Source organism: Molothrus ater, chromosome 9, assembly GCF_012460135.2.
Source record: "Molothrus ater isolate BHLD 08-10-18 breed brown headed cowbird chromosome 9, BPBGC_Mater_1.1, whole genome shotgun sequence".
NCBI lineage: Eukaryota > Metazoa > Chordata > Aves > Passeriformes > Icteridae > Molothrus > Molothrus ater.
In genome coordinates this window covers 7,070,551-7,089,769 of record NC_050486.2, presented here as the reverse complement: position 1 = coordinate 7,089,769, position 19,219 = coordinate 7,070,551, and the positions used below count along the sequence as shown (strand labels likewise).

The following is a 19,219-nucleotide window of genomic DNA, read 5'->3' as shown; positions in this document are numbered from 1 at the left end:
GTGGCTCTGCCCAGTCCCTGTGGATTCAAGTGCATCACAGTCCTGCCCAGGACCCTGTGCCAGGGACTGGGGTGGAATCCCTGTTGGAGCACAGTGACTGTGCAGGGCTGTTCCCATGGGGGCTCTCCAGCCCTAGGAGTGGGGTGGGGATGTTGGCTCAAAGCTGCTGATGGGGGCAGCTGCAGCACATGCTAGCTGGGAAGGGCTGGTGTGGAAGATGAGTCTTCTGTTGCCCACTCTCTTTCTAGCTCTCCCTGCCTACACCCATCAGAAATGTCACTTTTTGTCTCTCTTCGGACACCACCTCCTTGAAGAAAAGGACACACAGCCAGGTCAGGGCACGCCTGTGGTGCAAGGGTTTCCCAAAAGGTACCTTTAATGTGTTTGCAGCAGCAGCAAGCAGTCAGTGCTAGTTTGGCACCCAGAGTTAGATGTGCAGCACTACACATTAGACACCAAGTCATCCCACCCCAATGTTTGATCCATAGGAACAGAGAAAGTGAACTAAAACAGGACTATGAGCACATACAAAATCAAGTTATTTGTGTTCTATCACACTTCCAGCTGGTAATATTAGAAAAATAAACTTAAGACAGGTACTACAACACATTTTCTTTGCCAGCTGGCAAGAGTTAAAAACCCATGAGAACCTCCCTCCCCAAACTATTATTGTACAAAGATCAGCTCACCCAGAGTAACAAAACTGCTGTACAGAAAGCATGCTCTGCATTCTCCTCAAAACACTTGGAGCCAGAATCCTTTTCCCACCCTAGAAAGTCTGGGTGTGTCATGTCCAGAATCCCCATGCAGCTCTAAGGAAGGTGGTGCAGACTAACTCACACTATTGCAGCAGAGGCAGCAGCTCACCTGTGGGGGCAATCCACTGTCCCACTTGGGCTCTAGAAACTCCAAGGCTGTCTCTGTTTCAATCACCATTTATCTGCCATTTGCATTTCAACAGACAAAATACTCTGCTGAGTATATAAAAACTGTTATAAAAAGGCAATTGTAAAAGATAAGGTATTAGCAGAGGCATGTCAGCTTTTTTTTAATAAAAAAAATAGCCATTTTATCTATTTAAATAAGGCTTCTTGTTACAGATTGTTCCAGTTACTGAAGGAAACCAAGGCCTGATGAAAGAAAAAAACATTATCCCCCACAAATTTTACCCTTCCTGCCCCAAGAACACACCTCCAAGAAGTCATCCAATGTGCAAAGTGACAAATACTGGGGGAAGCTCCTGAAATGATATGCCCAGTCTAGTTTCTCCTGCATTATCATCAAAATCTTAAAACAAAACCAAAACCTTTAAAGATCTAAAATACACAAAAAAACCCTTCATCTCAATATTTTTTCCAAAACAAATATATACAGCACGTTAATATGCAATATGCAAAAGCTCTGTGTTGCTGTTGGCAACATCTATGCCCTCCCCACCCCTATTCACAGGTGTACCTCTAACTGAAACACAATTACATCACTAAGCCTGTTAGTTTGAAAAGGGAATTTAATTCACTTAAAACTTGTAAATTTTGGTATAGGGGCTCCACTCATTTGACTCTGGATTGTAGACCTCAAGTGTGTTCAAGAACTCGTTGCCATCAAAGCCCCCCACTGCATAAATGGTGTTGGCCACGGTGGTGATGCCAGCGTTGCTCCTTGGCGTGGTCATGCTGCCCATCATCTTCCACTCGTTCCTGGCAGGGTCGTACATCTCCACGCAGTTCACCGCGTGCGTGCCATCGAATCCTCCAGCCACAAAGAGCTTCCCTGTGGGAGGAAAGGGAGCCACGCTCACTGCTCAGCACCAGCTGGCCCTGTGCTCCCACCAGGAGGCTCAACAAAGCCCCAAGGGACCCAGGTGTTGGCACAGACCTTGGCCTGGTCAAGGTCTGCACTTATAGGAGCGATCTGCTTTGGGTCTCCTGCCCAGGAATTTGATTCAGAGTAAGAGCAAAGTATAAATTCAAACAGGTGCAGCTCTAGAAGCTGCACAGTGACACTTTCAAAACAAAGAGGTGCAGTGAATGTCCCACAACCAAGAGGTTTTTCTTTTTACTTAAAACTGGGCATTTAACCAGGCTCCTACTGTATCGTTTCCTGCCCAGAAAGGAGCACAGCTTTGTATTCTACTCGCATCAGAGCAGACACGAAAGGCCCTGAGGCAGCAGCCCCAGCCCTACCATCACGGACAGCCGCGCCGGCGCCGCGCCGTGCCACGTTCATGGGCGCCATCAGGGTCCAGGTGTTGTTCTCGGGGTTGTAGCGCTCCACGCTGTTGAGGCAGTTCCATGACTCGGCCCCGCCGATGATGTACAGGTATCCCCCCAGCTCACACACGGCCGACTGGTGCCTCCCTGCAACCAAAGCCAGCACAGTCAGCCACCAGCACCAGCAGCTCAAAGGGGCAATTTTGGTTTTTGTAGTTTTTGGTTTGGTGCAGTTCTGCAGCTGCCCTTTTCTCCCCATTCCTGCCCAGCTCCCCAACAAACTTACGGATGTTAAGGGGAGCACAGCTCGTCCAAGCCTTTGTTACGGGATCAAACACATCACAGTTCTTCAGTCCTTTCTGGCCATAGGGATCAGAACCACCCACAATGTACAGCTTTCCGTTCAGGGCACACACTCCTGTTGATACAGGACAGAATGGCAAGTGAGTAAGAACTGGCTGAGTCTCCACCCCCCCAGTCAGGCACCGCAGAGGCCTCACCTGCGTTGCAGCGGTTGGTGCGCAGCTCCGGAACAGGGGTCCAGTCATCAATGTCGGGCTCGTACATCTCTCCACAGCTCAAATCATCCGAGTGGCCGTTTGACCCACCCACAACGTACAGCTGCCCCTGAGAGGAACAAACCAACACCCGTCAGCTCTCAGCACACCAGGCAGCTTCTGAGCACTCAGGTAACCGTGGAACTACAGAGAAACAACTTTAGAGCCATCCTGTTCAGTGTGCCCTGTTCAGCTCAGCCCGGGTGCGGGCTTGCTCCACCCCACACACCATCAGCACCGCCATCTGGAACCGGGCCCTCGGCGTCCTCATGGGTGCGATGAACGTCCAGGTGTCCTTCTCGGGGTCGTAGCACTCCACGGTGCGCAGGCACTCCTCCCTGTTGTAGCCCCCTGCAAGCGAGAGGTTACTGGCCCCGCATTCAGAGGCACCAGCCCACCCCCGGCCCAGCACCCCTGCCCCGGCTCACCCGCTGCAATGAGCTTGCCGTTGAGCTCAGCCGTGCCCAGCCCCGAGCGCGCGTACTGCATGGGGGACATGGGCTTCTCAATGAGGTCGCTGGGCTGCAGCTCGAAGCTCAGGCTCTTCAGCAGCCGGGGCGTGCTCGAGGGGGAGCTCTGGGGGCTGTTGCGGCCGTGCAGGAAGATGACACACAGCACCCCGTCCAGCACGGCCAGGCACAGGTACGTGTTACCTGTGGGGACAGCACACCGCCACCCTCAGCACGGTGCCACAGGAAGGGCACTGAGCTGGATGCCAAATGGGCTCTGCTGCTTGTGCCACTCCCCTTGGCAGCACAGAAACTTCATTTTTTCAGGTTACTGGTTCCAGAAGTGTTATTGACAACTATGCTTTAGATACTGAAAGAGCGCTTGAAGGACATACAACAGCCACTTAAACATGTGCTGGGAGTCTCCTTGCACACACCAAGCAAAACAGCTCTGCTAATTAACTGTGGGCTGCCTCCTTAGGATTTTCTGGGAAAATGATGACACACCATGGATTTAGTTGATAAGGAACTGAAATGAATGTCATCCCAGTTTAGGTACATCAGAAGCATCCTACAAATTACTTGTATCATCAGTAAGAAGAAACACCTCAGCATTCCTTAGAGATGTGAAGGAAATCCCCAGGGAGCAGAAGGTGGCAGGTACCCAAGAGGAGACACATCTATTAGACAACCCCTGCCCCTGTTACTCACTCGAAGTCTTCTCTGAAGCAATGATTTTCCACTCGTGTTTAGGACTCTGAACAGTAGCATTTGGAGAAAGACTTCCAGAGGAGCTGCTACTGATCTGCTTGTGATCATTCTCACGTGGTGGCCTCTTCTGCAAAATCAAAAGGCAGCTACAGAAACCTAGCCAGAGACTACAGCTCCTTCTACCTCTGCTTCTCTGAGACACTGTGTAGCTACTCCAGAGCACACTTGTCTACACCTCCGCAGAGCAGCATTTATAGCACACCTATATTTTCAGCAGAACATCTTGCCTGCCCAGCAACAGTGGCCAAAAACCACCCTACACTTTTCTCCTGGAACTCACTTTATCCTGTGACTGCAGCTTTATACTGCTGGTGCTGGACTGCAAATCCCTGAAGTGAGTGAGCATTTCTAGCAGGATTTACAAATATAAGGAACACACAGCTGGAGAGAACTGAGCTACCACACAGGAGCCTCACTCCCAAGCTTTGCTTCTGGAACTTGAGTTAATTATATAATGCTGTTTGGAAGTGAATAAACTATTCTCTTCATTCCCTGAAGACAAACTAATTTCACCTCAGTTCCCCTCTGTGCTCAGATTAGCTGTTTCTTGGATTTTACTCCCTTGATACTTCCACTAACAAGAGATTTCTGCTTTCTTTTCATCTCCAATTAAATTTCTACTATAGCTTACATTATTTTACTCTATTAAGAAAAAACTCAAAACGCCCAGTTTCAGCACAGTTGGCTGGGTTGTTGAGGCTCTTCCTGAAGCACAGAAGTTACCGTGCTGTCTATACTGTTCAGCAGCAGAGTTTATGACCACAGTCCCAAGTCTGTGATGCTTGCACAGTTCCCTGGAGCCTGATCTCCATGGAAACTGTCACAAGTCTTCAGAAACACATCACCTAACTCAGATAACCTCACACAGAGGAGTTGGATTGCTAAGCTCAGCTCACCGTGACAAGCAGCGTGCTTGTAGAGAGCTTTTTTTTTTTTAATTTCTGAACCTTTATCCAATTAACCACTTAAGCTCTTATCTTTAAATTGCAGCAACAGACAATCCAAAGTTTTGTAATTTAAAAATGTAAAAGTTACAATTTTTCTAGGATTGGCATCTAGGGGATTTTTAGTGTTACTTCCCTCAACTGTTTAGGATGTCTGGAGTTGGTGACTTTTCTTATTAGAAAGGATTTATGGAAAAATGTTGAGAAGTCCTGGTCTTAGTTCTGAAAATGAACTTTCTTAACATTCACCTCTCTGCTTCTAAGCATTACAAATGGTATCCAGAGGTGGAGAACCTGTGAAGGCCTTCTAAAAACAATTAACAAACTGGAAAATTAGCTGGCTTTTCCTTTTCCTCTCATTTCACTTCTAAAATCCACATACTGGGATGGACAGTGTTTTACACATTAGCTAAGAATTGCATGAAGGAAACCTTTTGTATGAACATGTTTCACTGTTATAAAATATTACAATGTATTTGCTTCAAATTCATAAATTTAAACCAAGCTAATTTGTATAAAGCAACTGATAATTTACAACTGTTAGTCCTTTTTAATTCTTTCTATCTTAGCCTGCATTTTTACTAAGCCATGTGGTTTTCTTGAGTTCAGAAGGGTTACACCTGGTAAGAAATAAAAAATAAAATGGTAACAAAAGACCTCTCAAAAAGCACAGGAGTGATTTGCACTCAGTCAAAGCATCAGAGAGATTTGGCAGCTACACCACCAGTGCAGCTGAACAAAAGAAGCGGACGCTGGCAGCTGAAGGATTAGAACTTGGATCTGGAATCTTTTTCTAGGCCCAAATTTACCAAGACACATTCCCCACTGCAAACCAAGCAGTCCCTGTTTCTCTACAGTCTCTGGGAACTCTACAAGGTCTCAGCTGACTTCCTACAACTGAGTGCTTGTCTGCCTCTTCTTTCTTCTAACAGCCAGGATTGATTTTGAAGTCAGAATTAGAGCACTCTGTTGTGCAAAGGCTGAGAGTCAGCCCAGCCTGCCAAAGAGACAGAAGCTGAGAGCACATCATGGCCTGCAGCAGCTCCCAGCCAGACACCTTCTCCTGCTGCATTTCTCCACTACAGCACCTGCTGCCTTCTCTGCCAGCAGAACACAGGACTTCAGGTGTGCTGTAAACTGCTCCAGTCTACCTGGGGTTACCTGAGACTGTCTGCAATTGGTACCTGCACAAACTGAATGTGGTCATCATCACTGCCATACACCTCAGCCTGTCCATCTAGCAGATTTCCATCAAGCAGCTTGTGATCAGCTGAGTAGTACAGCGTTTGCACCTGCAAAAACAACAACAGAACACCCATGTGGCTGCTGTCTCTGTGCTCCTCAGCTACAGGCACATTACCCCAGGCACCACACTGCTCGTCAGCTCATCTCAAGTTCGCACAGTGGCAAAACTAAAAGGAAGCAGATGTCATGGTGGCAATCTTCAAAATAGGGAGTGAAGGTTCCTTACTTTCTCAGCTTGAGAGAAATCTTCATTTTCCATGGGCTTCTGCTGTTTTCCCAGCACAGAAACATTAGACAAGCAAAAGGCAAATTAATTTGCAGTTACACAAATTCACAGTCTCATGCAAGCATTTTCCTTATCCCTGCACACAAGTTTTCTGCTATGAAAAATACACATATTTATCTCCATCAAAAAAGGCCAAGAGAAGCCAACAGACTCTAAAAGAAAGGTATGGGAATGAGGGAAGACAACACAAATTTAAGTTCTGGAAGAAACTGTTGTCCACCACTGAAACCAGATGCAGCTGTTTCAACGAAACGCATCTTAATTTCAACATGATGTTTTAAATTAGTTTCTCCAAGAGGAAATATACACTTGATATTATACGACAGCATCAACATGTACTTTTGCCTAGACAAGTGTTTCTGGGGATCTTTTGTCCTTGTAATATCAGATTTTGAAAATTCTGAAGAATTTCACAAGATTTGGTAAAGTCCGTTTGCTGGAGCCAATTAAAAATTCTATCTCCCCAATAATTTTGCCATTAAACACTGCCCAGGCTACATCTACCATTAGTATTCATGAGAAAAGCCATTTAACAACACACAAGTTTGAAAATAATGCATCCTGTAAAGGAGTAAGTAAACACCATTAAATCATCATGATCGTTCTCTGCCCACAGCGGATTTTCTTAGGAGCACTGGGGCAGGACTGCTGCTTCTGTACGTGTCAATACACTTGAGGCTCTTCTTGGTTCTTCAGCCTTGGTATCCTAGTTTTGTTAATAAACCTATGGGGAGATAAACCAACGGGGAGGAACAACCATTAGAAGCTTTTACCTACTGTGCATTTACAAGCAAAACCTGCAAAGGAAAACATCACCAATCTATGGCAAGTCTCAGTACCACCTCCCCAAACTAAAGCAGATACAGGCCACTCTCAGGCTACTATACAGCAACGGGGAGCAAAAAGGAAAGTGAAGACCAGACTGAACAGTGCATTCAGCTCACCTGAACACCCCCCCAGTTTCTCAGCTTAGGGGTACCTACAGCAAAATTTAAATTCTTTAGGGTCAGTTAAAAAAGTGAAGGGGGTAAAAAAAAAGAAAAAAAAAAGGGATCATCCTTCATATTGGCTTTTTTGGGGTTTTTTTAATGATTAATCCCAAAATCCCATTTTCTTAAAGACTAACCTCTTCCATTAGATCTTCCAGGTTGCCTCCATTCTCCCAGATGCTGCGCTGTACCCAGTTGATTACCTTTGTGTACAATTTGCCATTGCTGGGTAGGCCAACATTGTCTTCCAGCATTATTTCAAGCTTGAGGGAGAAGACAAAAGATTATTTACTCTCTAGGAATTCTGTAGGAATTTACTCTCTCCCTGTAGCATGCTGTAGTTTACAAAGTGAGCACAACTCTCTCTTTACCACAGAGCCAGAGAACACCACAAGGAGCTTTCAGCCTATGGAACTAAGCAGCACATTTAAATACAATCACCTTTTACACCTGGAAAGGCTGACAGCACATGTTCTCTAGAGTTAAGGTTCACAGCACTAAGAATAGGACACAGATCCAAAATTGTCACATTACTGGCAGCAGTCAGTACACCAAGCTTTCCTGCCCCCAAAGGGAAGGAAATCCTAGTTGCTCCTCAGGTTGCTTTTTGGAAATCCTGTACCAGAAGGAATTCTCCAAACTGAAGCTAACCTTTAACCGTGGGAGCTTGAGAAATTCCTCCTGTTCTGAAATCTCTACAAGGTGTTCCTGGATGTAGCCATCGATCTTGTTCAACAGCCGGGAGTCTCCCATGCAGCTGGCAAAGTTGCGGTACGAGATGCAGCTCTGCACGTCCATCTTGGACAGCAGATAGTCCCCACAAACCTGGCAGTGCAAGCAGACAGTTTTTATAATTTAAATTACCTTTCCCAACATACAGCAGCTGTTTTCTAACTGCAGAGTCATGACTCTGCTGTCATCCCCATGGCAGTGCTGTACAGGGAATGTTGCCTTCCACAGAAATATGCACATCTTAAATGAAAAATTCAGACACATTTGGAAGCTACTGACATCTGCATTGACCCCATGCTTTTCTACTGAACACCTATTCAAAACTACTTCTCATCAGGTGAGCTAATGATCCCAACTCCCTTTTTAAGGGCACCCCTGTCTGCAGCTAAGGGTATTTCCAAAGTCAAGCACTACCAAATTTATGTTCAGGAGTGTGTGAATTACTCTTTTTTCTGACAGATTTACAGGTTTGTTCATGCTCCCAACACAACCAAGCACAGCACTGCTGCCACAGACCTGGAGGTAAGGAATCAGCCAAGATTTAAAGCTGTTTTTCTTACATAGGTGCATAAATACAAAACATGACTTCAGGGAACACCCTGGCACCTAGACAGTTCAAGTGGAAGCAACACATCCAGCTGGCACCAAATCAGTACAGTGCTAAGGAACATCTACAGCAGCTTTGTGCTGAGCAATTCTTCCACAGAAGCATCAGGTTTTGGCTCACTAACACCAAAAGGTGCAATGCTGTCAGCCTGGGAAGGCAGAATGGACTTCCAGAAGAGCTGAGAACCATACCTGCTTAACCCTCTCCATCTTCAATTTCTTTGCTGCAGAGTATACATCTTTCACCAGCTCTTTATCAGCTTTTAACCTATTAAACAGAGAAATTTAGCTCTTATTATTCTGATTTTTCAAATCAAAGTCTATCCTCTCTCTAGTTACCATGAGAACTACTTACTGAGCAGTATAGGCGTAATTCAACAGAACTTCAACAGCTTCTGGGTTGAGATCATCAAATTTCACATGGGAAACTCCATGACAGTCGCTGTCAGTGTTGAAGATTTCGAACAGGTAGGGACTGCAGCATGCCAGCACGGCTCGGTGCGCCAGCATCTCGTGTCCACACACCTTTATGTCAAACACAAACAAGAAGCCCAAGTGCTGGTGAGGATTTTTTGTAATTACCTTTGCATTTTCACAACATGAAGGCCTACTCAGGTGAGTGCCACAGTTCAAATCAATTTTTCAAATCAACAGTCTCCAGCTGAAAGCTGGGATCACTTCTCTCCAAGCGCATCCCATTTGGGTTTTTTTTAGTATGCATTTTTCAGAAAAATGGGCTTCTAAAACCTCACATCTCCCAGTCTGTGAAGCAACAGCTCCACGTGGTGTAACCCCCACATCCCCCCAGGCTCCCCAGTGGGGCAGGGCACAGGTACCTGGAGGCGGACGTCGCAGAACTGACCGCTCTTCCGTAAGGCGTTGAGTTTGGCAACAGACGACTCGATGAAGTTCTCATCCTCAAACATCAAATATCCGTTGGGAATCATTTTGGTGTTGGTCTGGCTGCACATGCAATGGGCAAAGGTTACACACACAGCATTTGGCTTCAGTGCAGCAGTACTAGCAACACTGTTTGCAAACAAACACATGGGGCATTAATGGATTAATGATTTTCAGAGATTGAGGCCACATCCCTTCAGCAGGTACTGGGTTCAAAACCACAGGCTGAATCTGTGCCAGCTCTGTGGGAGCAAGCTGGGAATCACTGGATTACATGGATTCCCTTCCCTAAAGATCTTTTTTGGTAGATCCATCCCCAGCTATCATTATTCATCACCACTTTCTGCTCCCTACCACTCTGGTCCAGCTGCATTTTTTGCAGACACAAAACCCAGCTACACTGAAAAATAAGAACTGAGAATTTAAAGTAGCTTTTGAAGTAGAATAGATAGATAAACATTTTCTGTTTAATTTTATGAGTAATGAAATTACAGTATTTTAGAGCAGCTGGAAGTCATGAAAACATTATGACCAACAAAACAGACATAATTTAATACATTCTGAACAGCAGTCATGTATTTTAAATCATCTCAAAGCTAGAACAACTTCGTTTGAAGACCTCAGCCATATACAAAGATATGACCTCGGGGAGATCAGTCAAAGACTGGGAAAATAACTTCAGGAAACTTTAATTTTTTTATCTGGAAGCTATTTCTTAGCTCCTTTAATTGATTCTTATTTAGTTAAGCACTTTCCAAATAAGAAGCTAATTAAGAACACTTAACTATTACCCTTACACGACCTAACGAATTTGAAATAGTAATTGAAAACAAAAAACAGATTTCTAAGTTTGAGCTGCTAACATACACAGAAGTACAGTTACCTTAAAAATCTTAGAGTATATGTAGGATTCTATTAATGTTACCAGAAACAATTTTTATTTCCACCTCAAGTTTAAGAAAATTCTGAAGATCACACTAAATAAGAAAACTACAAACCAGAAGTAGTGGATTGCAAAAATCAGTAATGAAAATACCAAAGCTCCCACAAAATACTTCTACTGTTAATACATCTATTTTAAATTCACTTACTACTGCGAGTATTCAACCCTAAACTGGCAATAATAATCTTACAAACATCTATCTGTTGTGTTTTATAAAAGAAAAGACACCAAGATTTTAAACTTACATAATTTCAGCAGAAGTATTAACTACTGTATACACAATTAATGGTACAACTTACCAAGCAAATATATGACTGTAAATTTAAAATAGCCCAATGGTATCACTGTGTTAGAACAGAGCACTTGAGTTTCAGGATCTCCTGACAAGGAAGATGTTTGTGGAAATGCAAAAGCAGACGTGTGTTTGCAGATGCAATGTGGATTCCAAAACTATCAGGCTTGAAGATGATGTAATATAGTCCTTATGAGCTATAGACATGAATTTCTTCTGTGATAATCATGCATCATAACCTGCAATAAAGGAGAAGGTATCACGTAAGGACAACAAATAGCGCTGCCACATATTTCACATAAAACTTGATTCACAGTCCTGACCCAAACAAACAAGTTTTTCTTCACAAACAAGTTGGGGTTGTTTTATTGTTGTTGTTGTTTTTTGGGGTTTTTTTTCCCCACAAAAAGCAAGCAGCCTGAAAAATTCCATATTGACACCAATATATCCTCGTGCCTAATAAGAAATCAACCACATCATCCTTATACCCCCGGAGACAAGAAAAGGGCTAAATTAGTGCTTAGGAAAAAAGTCAGAACAGCTGAATCCCATTTTTAGCCAATCCCTTACCAACTCTGCCCTTCAGCACATCCTATTATCATTACTGCTTCCACAAGTAGGTAACTCACACGTAACACAACAGAAATTACTCCATTTTATAAAAGAACACAATCCACAAGCCTCCTACCTTCGGCTCCTCTTGTGCTCATCTACTTATAGCCTTCTTCTACCGAATGCCTGAAATTGTCTGAAGATGGATTAAGGACATGTCTGAAATGACTGGGCATGTCTCCAGTCTCCGCTACTTCCAGAAATTATAAAGTCAGGAATCTGTATGACAGCTTTCTTTGGTAAAAGGTCTCTCTGCTGGGAACAGACCCTGCTGGGTTCTGGCTGAGCTCGGCACTGGCAGGGCAGACTGGGGTGGCTTTGCTGGGAATTCACATGCTGGTGGGCTCTTTATGCCAGGATTTTTTGGGGAGGGGAGAAGAGGAGGAGGAGCAGCAGCAGGGAGGGAACAGGCAACAGACATTCACTCTGGAACTTTCCATGACCCTGGTGCCACCTCAGGAAAACATCAATCACTTCAGTTCCAACACTATATTTGTATCCACAGAATAAATGCCACATTCGGAACTGGGTTTCCTAAAAATAGGAGCAGCTCATTTCTCCTTGTCAAAAACTAAAAGTGCCCTGCAAGAAAACCTTGTGACCGTGGTGCGTGGCCAGCGCCCAGCCCAGGGTGACTTTGGCAGGAGCAGTACCTGCCTGGTGCCTGGTGCAGCCCAGTAGCTCCAGCAGGAGGCTGATTCCTGGGAGCAGCAGAGGGCATTGTCCCACCACGTACAGCTCACGGACACTGCCTCCATTCCCACAGCCTCAGCCAGCAGAGAACCGTGCAGGCAGAGCAAACACTGGCAGAGCTTGGCTCTGGAGCAGGCACAGCCACGCAGCCTGGAGAAGGGAACAGCTGCTCCCAAGCACAGCAGTGTCCCACATCAGGGGAACACAGCACCCGGAATGCTGGGCACTGCAGGAGCAGCGCCCCTGCACACAACTTCCATCAACACACTGCAATGCCAGTGTGCTTCGCTGAGAAAAGAAATCTCACATAAAGGTGAGGTTAAGTAATAATAAATTAAGGTATATTCTTCTTGTAATCCTACAGGCAAGTTAAGAAGCTGACACCAAGCTCTATTTAACAAATATTGTTTAATTAGGCATTTGGCAGTCAACACTTCCCTGTTGGTACAACTGGCATAATCACCGCAATTTTTAAAGCAAGCAAACTTCTCAAAACAGAACTCAAGAGTCTGATGTCCACACCTTCCCCAAAAATTCACCTTAACGAAAACATTTCAAGTCACAGGACAGCTAGTCAAGCTATTCTCACTAAATCCCACAATCAGCCTCGCTCAGTTTACATCTCTGGGCGTATATTGTCACATTCTGCTGTAATACATCAGTTGTGTTTCCAATGTTTTAACTCTGCCACATGCACTTGCTTGGGAACTTGAAGGCCTAAGAAGGTCATCCAAAATAGTTCTGGATTGAAATGGAAGATTTGTCTGTTAAAACCCTCCTTTGTGTAAGACACCAATCCCATGCGGATTCATTTATGTCCCTAATGGTATTGTCCAATCTGAATATCTAGGAATATGAACATTTTGGAATTTGAATATCTTAATTACTGACACAGAGTTTCAATGCTGTTGTGTATGTCATGGCTAATATTATTCCTCAAAACAGCATTAAACAGCACAAGCAAATTCACTTTTCACATTTTGGTTTGGAGTACTGCTGCTAGAACTCAACCCAAACTATCAGCCAAAATTCACTGCAAAGTCAAGAATACTGCCTCTTCTGCATTAAAGGTCATAAACAGGTACTGCAAACAAACTCTTTCCTTTAAATTATTTTTTTAAATCGAAATCACTTTGTCATTACCTCCCCCTCCTTGCTTATACTCCCTTTTAGCTCAGCACATGAAGAACTCAGCGGCTTTTTTTAAAATTATCCAGGATTTTTAAATTCTTTTAAGCCAGGTGAGATGTTCCCAGATGACTGACATCCCAGATGTCAGCCAGTGAAAGCCTGGTGCCTCTGACACCATGACTGTTCAAGCTCCATCCAAATGCACTTCTTTAAACACATTAAAGCTACAGAATTATCATTCCAGAATGGGAACAACACATTCCTTTGGAGAAAACTCCTACTTGAGAGCAGCTGTTCCCTTACTTTTAAAATGACGCAAAAAACTAAACAGTAATCAATAAACTCTGGATTTTTGTCGTAATTTTAACAGTAAGGACTGGTACTGGGGCTGGAGACTCCCTTGATCAAGAGCCGATCACACCAGGCTCAGGCAGGCCTGAAGTCACAGAACATCCACATGGTGTGTTCTGGCACCCCAGCTGTTCCCAGCACAGGAATGCAAGGACTCAAATGTCTGCCCAGCTGCTGAATTTTAAACACAGCCTTGTTGTTGTAACTGTGTTTCCTGAATGCCTCATGTTGTGCACAGACTGAGATTTTCCTTTGCCATGTACGTGTACCACTGGCCGTGAGCGAGTCACAGCTCATCATGCACTCAGAGATAAACTGGCTGCACATCCTGACTTCCAGAAGGGAGATTCCCTCCTTTTAAACTCCTCTGTTCCACTGTATTTAAAGGTACATTTAAGAAAACCCACCTAAATAGCAATGGTACTGAGACACAGTGATCCTCAGTGCTGCCCTGGGCATCTCCCCTGCAGAGCCTCCTGCAGGAGCTGTGGCCTCAGGTGACCACCAAGACAACAGAGTCACCTTGCCCACGACCTAACAACACAGGGACCATCTATTTGACCTCTCATCTTTAATAGAGCCCACTTTCCATGTGCAGTATTTGCTGTGCCAATTCTGCACAAACCTTTTAGTCAAATTAATGTGCTACTTCTTCAACTCACAGGTAAAGCACTGCTTTGGGGGAGATACTTGATAATCTTTTGATTTAACATCAATACTTGCTGATGTAATGACAGATATTTGATTGACACTTGTGAAACAAAAATGGAATCTAACACCCAGCCGGAGCTTTCTGGCTTGTGACAGCCCAGCTCAGAAGAAATGTAGGTCACACCTACGACTGCTCACAGTCCATTATCTGTATCAGAATATAAAACCAAACGTCCTCAAAACATTTATTTCATACATTATCATTTATTTATGGTAAAAACACATCATCTTTTCATGTCTGAGTGTGCATTCAAGACATTTATTAACATACTTTACACCACTAAAGAGGCCCAGCCTCTTTATACCAGTAATCTAAAGCAAGACTCGGAATTTACAACAATTTTGTTTTGCTTATTCACTTTTCAGTTGTTTTCCACTAAAGATTTAGTCTCACTGATAACTAAGACTTGTAGACAAAATTTTTCTATTTCACTGCACATCAACCTTAGTCATGCTCCCATGCCAACAGTGAGGACAGGGAGAGGGAAGATGGAATATTTGCTATCACTGGTTAGGAATTGAAGAGGAATGACAGAGTACTGTGGACATTTTCCAAAATCTCTTACATGCAGCCCGGGAAGGTGCAATGCTTGGACGGCCCTCTATAGAAAGCAAGCCCAGAGAGCTCTTCCAAACACATTTATGCATGCAGACTTTAAAAATTTATAAGCAGCAGGCTTCATGCTTGAATGTTACTGCTGTTCCAGCGACAACCCTCAGCTGCAACACTCCGGCTGCTCATTCAGCGCTGGCTTCCAGGTCTGGCCTCCACACTTCTAAGCCCTAGCTCTGGCCATTAGTTCCCTTTTCACACTGGTTCTGCCCTTCCTCTCCCTTCCCACTTTATACTTTTGCTGTTGCTGTCACAGTCCTTATCTACATCTCTTTTTCAACCTGCCTCACATTCAGTCTACTAAAATCTGAGTTCTTTCCTCTCCCTTTGCCCACCCCCTGAGTGTATTTTTTTATTAACACAGACTTCTCACAGTTCTCCAAACATCTGTCACACAACCAAATCACTGAGTTTTGTTTATATGTCCTCCTTGTCTTCCACCCCCATTCTGGGCAGTTTTTGCCTTTCTTACCATCTCCTGCTCCTTAAGAATTCCAGCTGATGAAAATAAAATCAGACTTAATTACAGCAGCTAGTACACAGCTTCCTAACTAGAAAGTATTCCCTGACTGTTGCATTCTGCGCTCCAGGAGTCAGGCTCGTGGCTACAAAATCTGCTTTTGAAAATTAAACCAATCTCACCATCGAAACACCACATCCTGCTTGCTTTCTTATTTTCTAGCTTCTGACAGAAGAGATGTGGTGTCTACACACCCAACACTGCAAACAAGAAAAAAAACGTCCTCCCTTCACAAACCACACAAACAGGGAGTGACATGAGACTGTATTTCCATTAGTCTATCACCACACATCTTCTTAGGAAATACCTCGGATGCTTGGATGTTTCACCTCTCATTGCCAGTATTTTTCTACCCTGCATGAAGTTACAGCCAATTCATATTTATTATCTGTGGAAATGCTGGGTGAAGGAACAGCAAAAGTGCCAATGCAAAGGCATTTTCTACCTTGAAGCAACTCTGAAAATTCTAAAAAACTCTGGAAATTGGTGCATGCAGACAGAAAATACTGTACACCTCCCAAAAAACCCTAAAAAATCCAAAATCAAACCGCTCTGGTCATTCACCCTCATCAGCTTTCCCCAGAAGCACTAATGTGAGCTGACAGCCACTATTATCTCCCACTTCCTAGAACTGGTAGAGATGACAGGGAGGGTCATGGCACTGGCAAACAGCTATCAGCACACGCCGCTCATCCCTGGAGCGGCTATTTCCTCCCAAGTCCAGGATTCCCGCGATTCTCTTTCCTCCCCCCGCCATTCACGGCACGGGTTTGGGAAGACGCCTCTCTGCGGCTGCAGCGTGGCGCTGGAAGAGGCAGCGCCTGACCTTGGCCCCGCACCCGCGGGGAACCCGGGAACTCCCGGCCGGGGGCTACACCGCATTCCCCGGCTGCCGGGGCCCGCCCGTTCCCCCGGCACGGAGGGAGCGGCCTCACGCCCTTCAGGCCATGCGGGCAACTCCGCGGCCCAAGAAAACGGGCCACGAACAAGCAACAAAAGCGCCGCGGGGCCGCAGGGGCTGCGCTTCCCCGAGCGCGGGGCGCCCGCCCGGGCCGCCGCTTCCGCCCGCTGCCCAGCGCCGAACAAAGCGCGGCCGCACGGCCCCTGCCCGGCCCCCGCCCGCCGTACCTGGTGCCTCTGGGCGCGGACGGCGCTGAACATATTGGGAGCCTCCAGAATGCGGGGGAAGAAGACTCGCAGGCGCAACCCCGGCTGGCCGGGAAGGAGCAGCGGAGGAACAGAGGGAGCGGAGAGCGGACGGCGCGGCGCTGCCGATGGAAGGCGGGAGCGGAGTGGGTAAGCGAGGCCACGCGAGCTGCGGACACACGCAGAGCGCTGCGCCCCGGACCCTCCTCCTCCGGGAGGCGGGAGGAGAGCGGGGAGGGGAGGAGGCGGTGCTGGGGCGGCCACGGTCGGCTCCGCTCGACCGCGAAACGAGTCCGGCCGCCCGCCCCGCCCTCCGCGGCCCCTCCGCCTCCGGGCCGGCGGGAAGAGGCGCCGTGCCCGGCGGGGCTGAGGCGGAGGAAACGGTGGGGTGGGAGCGCCGTGCCCGTTTCTGCCCGTACCGGCTGAGGCCGTGAGTGTTGGTCGCAGCACTCAGCCACGAGCACAGCTGGTTCAGTAGGCTTTCTCTTTCGGACCTGGCGCTGCCTGTTCTCCTCAGCCACGACGCCTCCTCAGCCATGAGATCCTGCCTGCCGTGACACTCCCTCAGCCGTGACTCTCCCATAGCCATGTCAGCGCCTCAGCTACAGGTCTCCCTCGGTCATTACTCCTCCTCAGCCACGACTCTCCTTCACCCGTTTGACCCCCTCAGCCATTGCTCCTCCTCAGCCATGCTGTCCCCTCAGCCATTGCTCCCCCTCAGCCATGCTGTCCCCTCAGCCATGCTGTCCCCTCAGCCCTTGCTCCTCCTCAGCCATGCTTCCCCCTCAGCTATGGCTCCCTCTCAGTCATGAACCCCCTCAGCCACAACATTCCCTCATCAATCTGGGCTGTTGTTCAAGGCATTATATCTGTTTGACAAAAAAAATTTCCGTGTTTAATGTTGGGAGATCTCTCTGGGATTGCTCTTTCATGTGAGGCCATGACAGCCCCATCCCACCTCGCCCCCATCACCCTGGCGTCCCTCTGGGAATGACATTTTCCAGATGAACAGCATTTTCAACAGCTGGATGAGAAATTCACCCACATACTCTTCAGGATAAATTCTGTCTTTCCATGGAAATTAATTTTTAAACATCCCTGATAAACGAGGGGTATTTGAAGCCTTGTCTGTTATGTGTTTGCATGCAAGCTCCTGATTCATGGCTGGGCCTGAGAGCTGCTGCAAGATCATCATAAATAATCCATGGGCTGGGTAAAGTCTGAGGATCCATTTTTGCTTCCTGATTTAAAGTTCCAAGGTCACCTGGAAGGCAGCGTACACTTCCCTGTGCGACTTCCTGAGTGCTTCCTCCGAATTCAGAGGCTGCCTTGGTCAGGAAATAGGAAACCTGTAGATTACGTTAGATACACCTTCAGTGTCTCAGCTGTGCAATGTACGTGATATTTTGTCATATATTATAAAATGTATCCATTTCTCTAACACTCTTCAAGAATCTCAGTGGAGAAGCATGTTTCAAAACACTGAAGTTGAGCCATTCTGAGGTTTCATGCATAAAGTGCTTTAAAATACTGAAAATAATGATCTTGTCGCATCAGAAGCAGGAAGAGGCATTAAGCTGTAGGTATATTCCTCACCAGCACAGATATCTCAGCTGCAGCTGAGTCCTCTCCAGTTTCTCACCTTGCCTGCAGCAAACGGCAATCCCAACTTCCCACCTCTCTGAGACATTCTTTCTGCCTCTTTTCAGCTTTTAAATCACCAGCCACACCTCAGGGCTGCCTTCCCACTCTCTGCTTTCTTTTTGAATGAAGTTTCTTATCAGGGCTGTGTTAATCAAAGGCAAAGCTGGGAGGGAGCAGGAGGTAAAGGAATGATGATCAAATAGAATGGTGCTGGGATGTTACTTAATTAAGTAAATCTCAAGATTACGCAAGCTGCTCTTCCAGTTTTCTTAGGGATGGAGATGCCTTTATGAATCACCATCAATTTTCCTTGTCAGCCACCACATGTGATGTCAGCGAGCAGGAGCAGCAGCTTCCCTACAGCACAGTTAGCAGATGAGTATTCCCAGTTCTTTTCCCATGGACCCCATGCAGAGCAGGGCTCAGCCAGGAGCTCAGCTCTCCTTTGGCCCAGCTCTGTTCTGATCACCCCCACTGAAAAATTCACTCCCACTGAAAAAGGTTTTTTTCCTCTGCTCCTTGCTGTGCAATGAACATGAAATTATTTTAAATCATTAAAACACCTTTACTCTGGATGAAATCCTATGCTGATGGAAGGTACTTCTGTGGCATGCAAATACCTTCATTTCAAATGGCTAGAAACTTTGCAAAGCTTCCCAATGAACTTGTGCTAAATCTTAATTGATTTGTAAAGAAGAACACATTATGGAAAGGGACCAGTGGATTGAGTTGATAGCAAGTGATTGAGTTACTGGGAGCTGAATCAGAACTAATTGTTATGTGTGTGGAGGTTCTGGATGTTCTGCACACCTGTTGTCTCCTGCCATGGAAAATACAGTCTAATCCCTGGAAATCCCTCTTACTTGTCATCCAA

The 19,219-nt window shown here is 46.0% G+C and overlaps 1 protein-coding gene across 2 annotated transcripts; it reads right to left on the bottom strand.

Annotated features, from left to right (window-relative positions):
• Positions 1 to 345: 345 nt before the first annotated feature.
• Positions 346 to 16,908, bottom strand: IVNS1ABP (influenza virus NS1A binding protein). 2 transcript variants are annotated; one of them, XM_036387355.2, is made up of 15 exons: positions 16,684 to 16,908; positions 10,932 to 11,163; positions 9,626 to 9,752; positions 9,145 to 9,314; positions 8,982 to 9,057; positions 8,103 to 8,276; positions 7,589 to 7,714; positions 6,116 to 6,223; positions 3,928 to 4,054; positions 3,196 to 3,420; positions 2,997 to 3,118; positions 2,711 to 2,837; positions 2,497 to 2,628; positions 2,184 to 2,357; positions 346 to 1,770 (listed from the first exon to the last, which is right to left on the bottom strand). In XM_036387355.2, exons 3-15 carry the CDS (start codon positions 9,734 to 9,736, stop codon positions 1,517 to 1,519), a joined length of 1,926 nt encoding a protein of 641 aa, XP_036243248.1. In that variant the 5' UTR covers positions 9,737 to 9,752; positions 10,932 to 11,163; positions 16,684 to 16,908; the 3' UTR covers positions 346 to 1,516. The 2 variants fall into 2 exon arrangements, with proteins under 2 accessions (XP_036243248.1, XP_036243249.1); XM_036387356.2 differs by lacking the exon at positions 16,684 to 16,908 and adding an exon at positions 11,613 to 11,844.
• Between the last annotated feature and the right edge of the window lie 2,311 nt (positions 16,909 to 19,219).

Bases quoted from the DNA above. Each gene is read 5' to 3' on its own strand.
- IVNS1ABP (XM_036387355.2), bottom strand. From the start codon at position 9,736: ATGATTCCCAACGGATATTTGATGTTTGAGGATGAGAACTTCATCGAG. The intron at 2,358-2,496 runs GTAAGTTTGTTG...CTTTGGTTGCAG, and splicing joins CTGTGCTCCCCTTAACATCC to GGAGGCACCAGTCGGCCGTG. The intron at 1,771-2,183 runs GTAGGGCTGGGG...TTCCTCCCACAG, and splicing joins CGGCGCGGCTGTCCGTGATG to GGAAGCTCTTTGTGGCTGGA.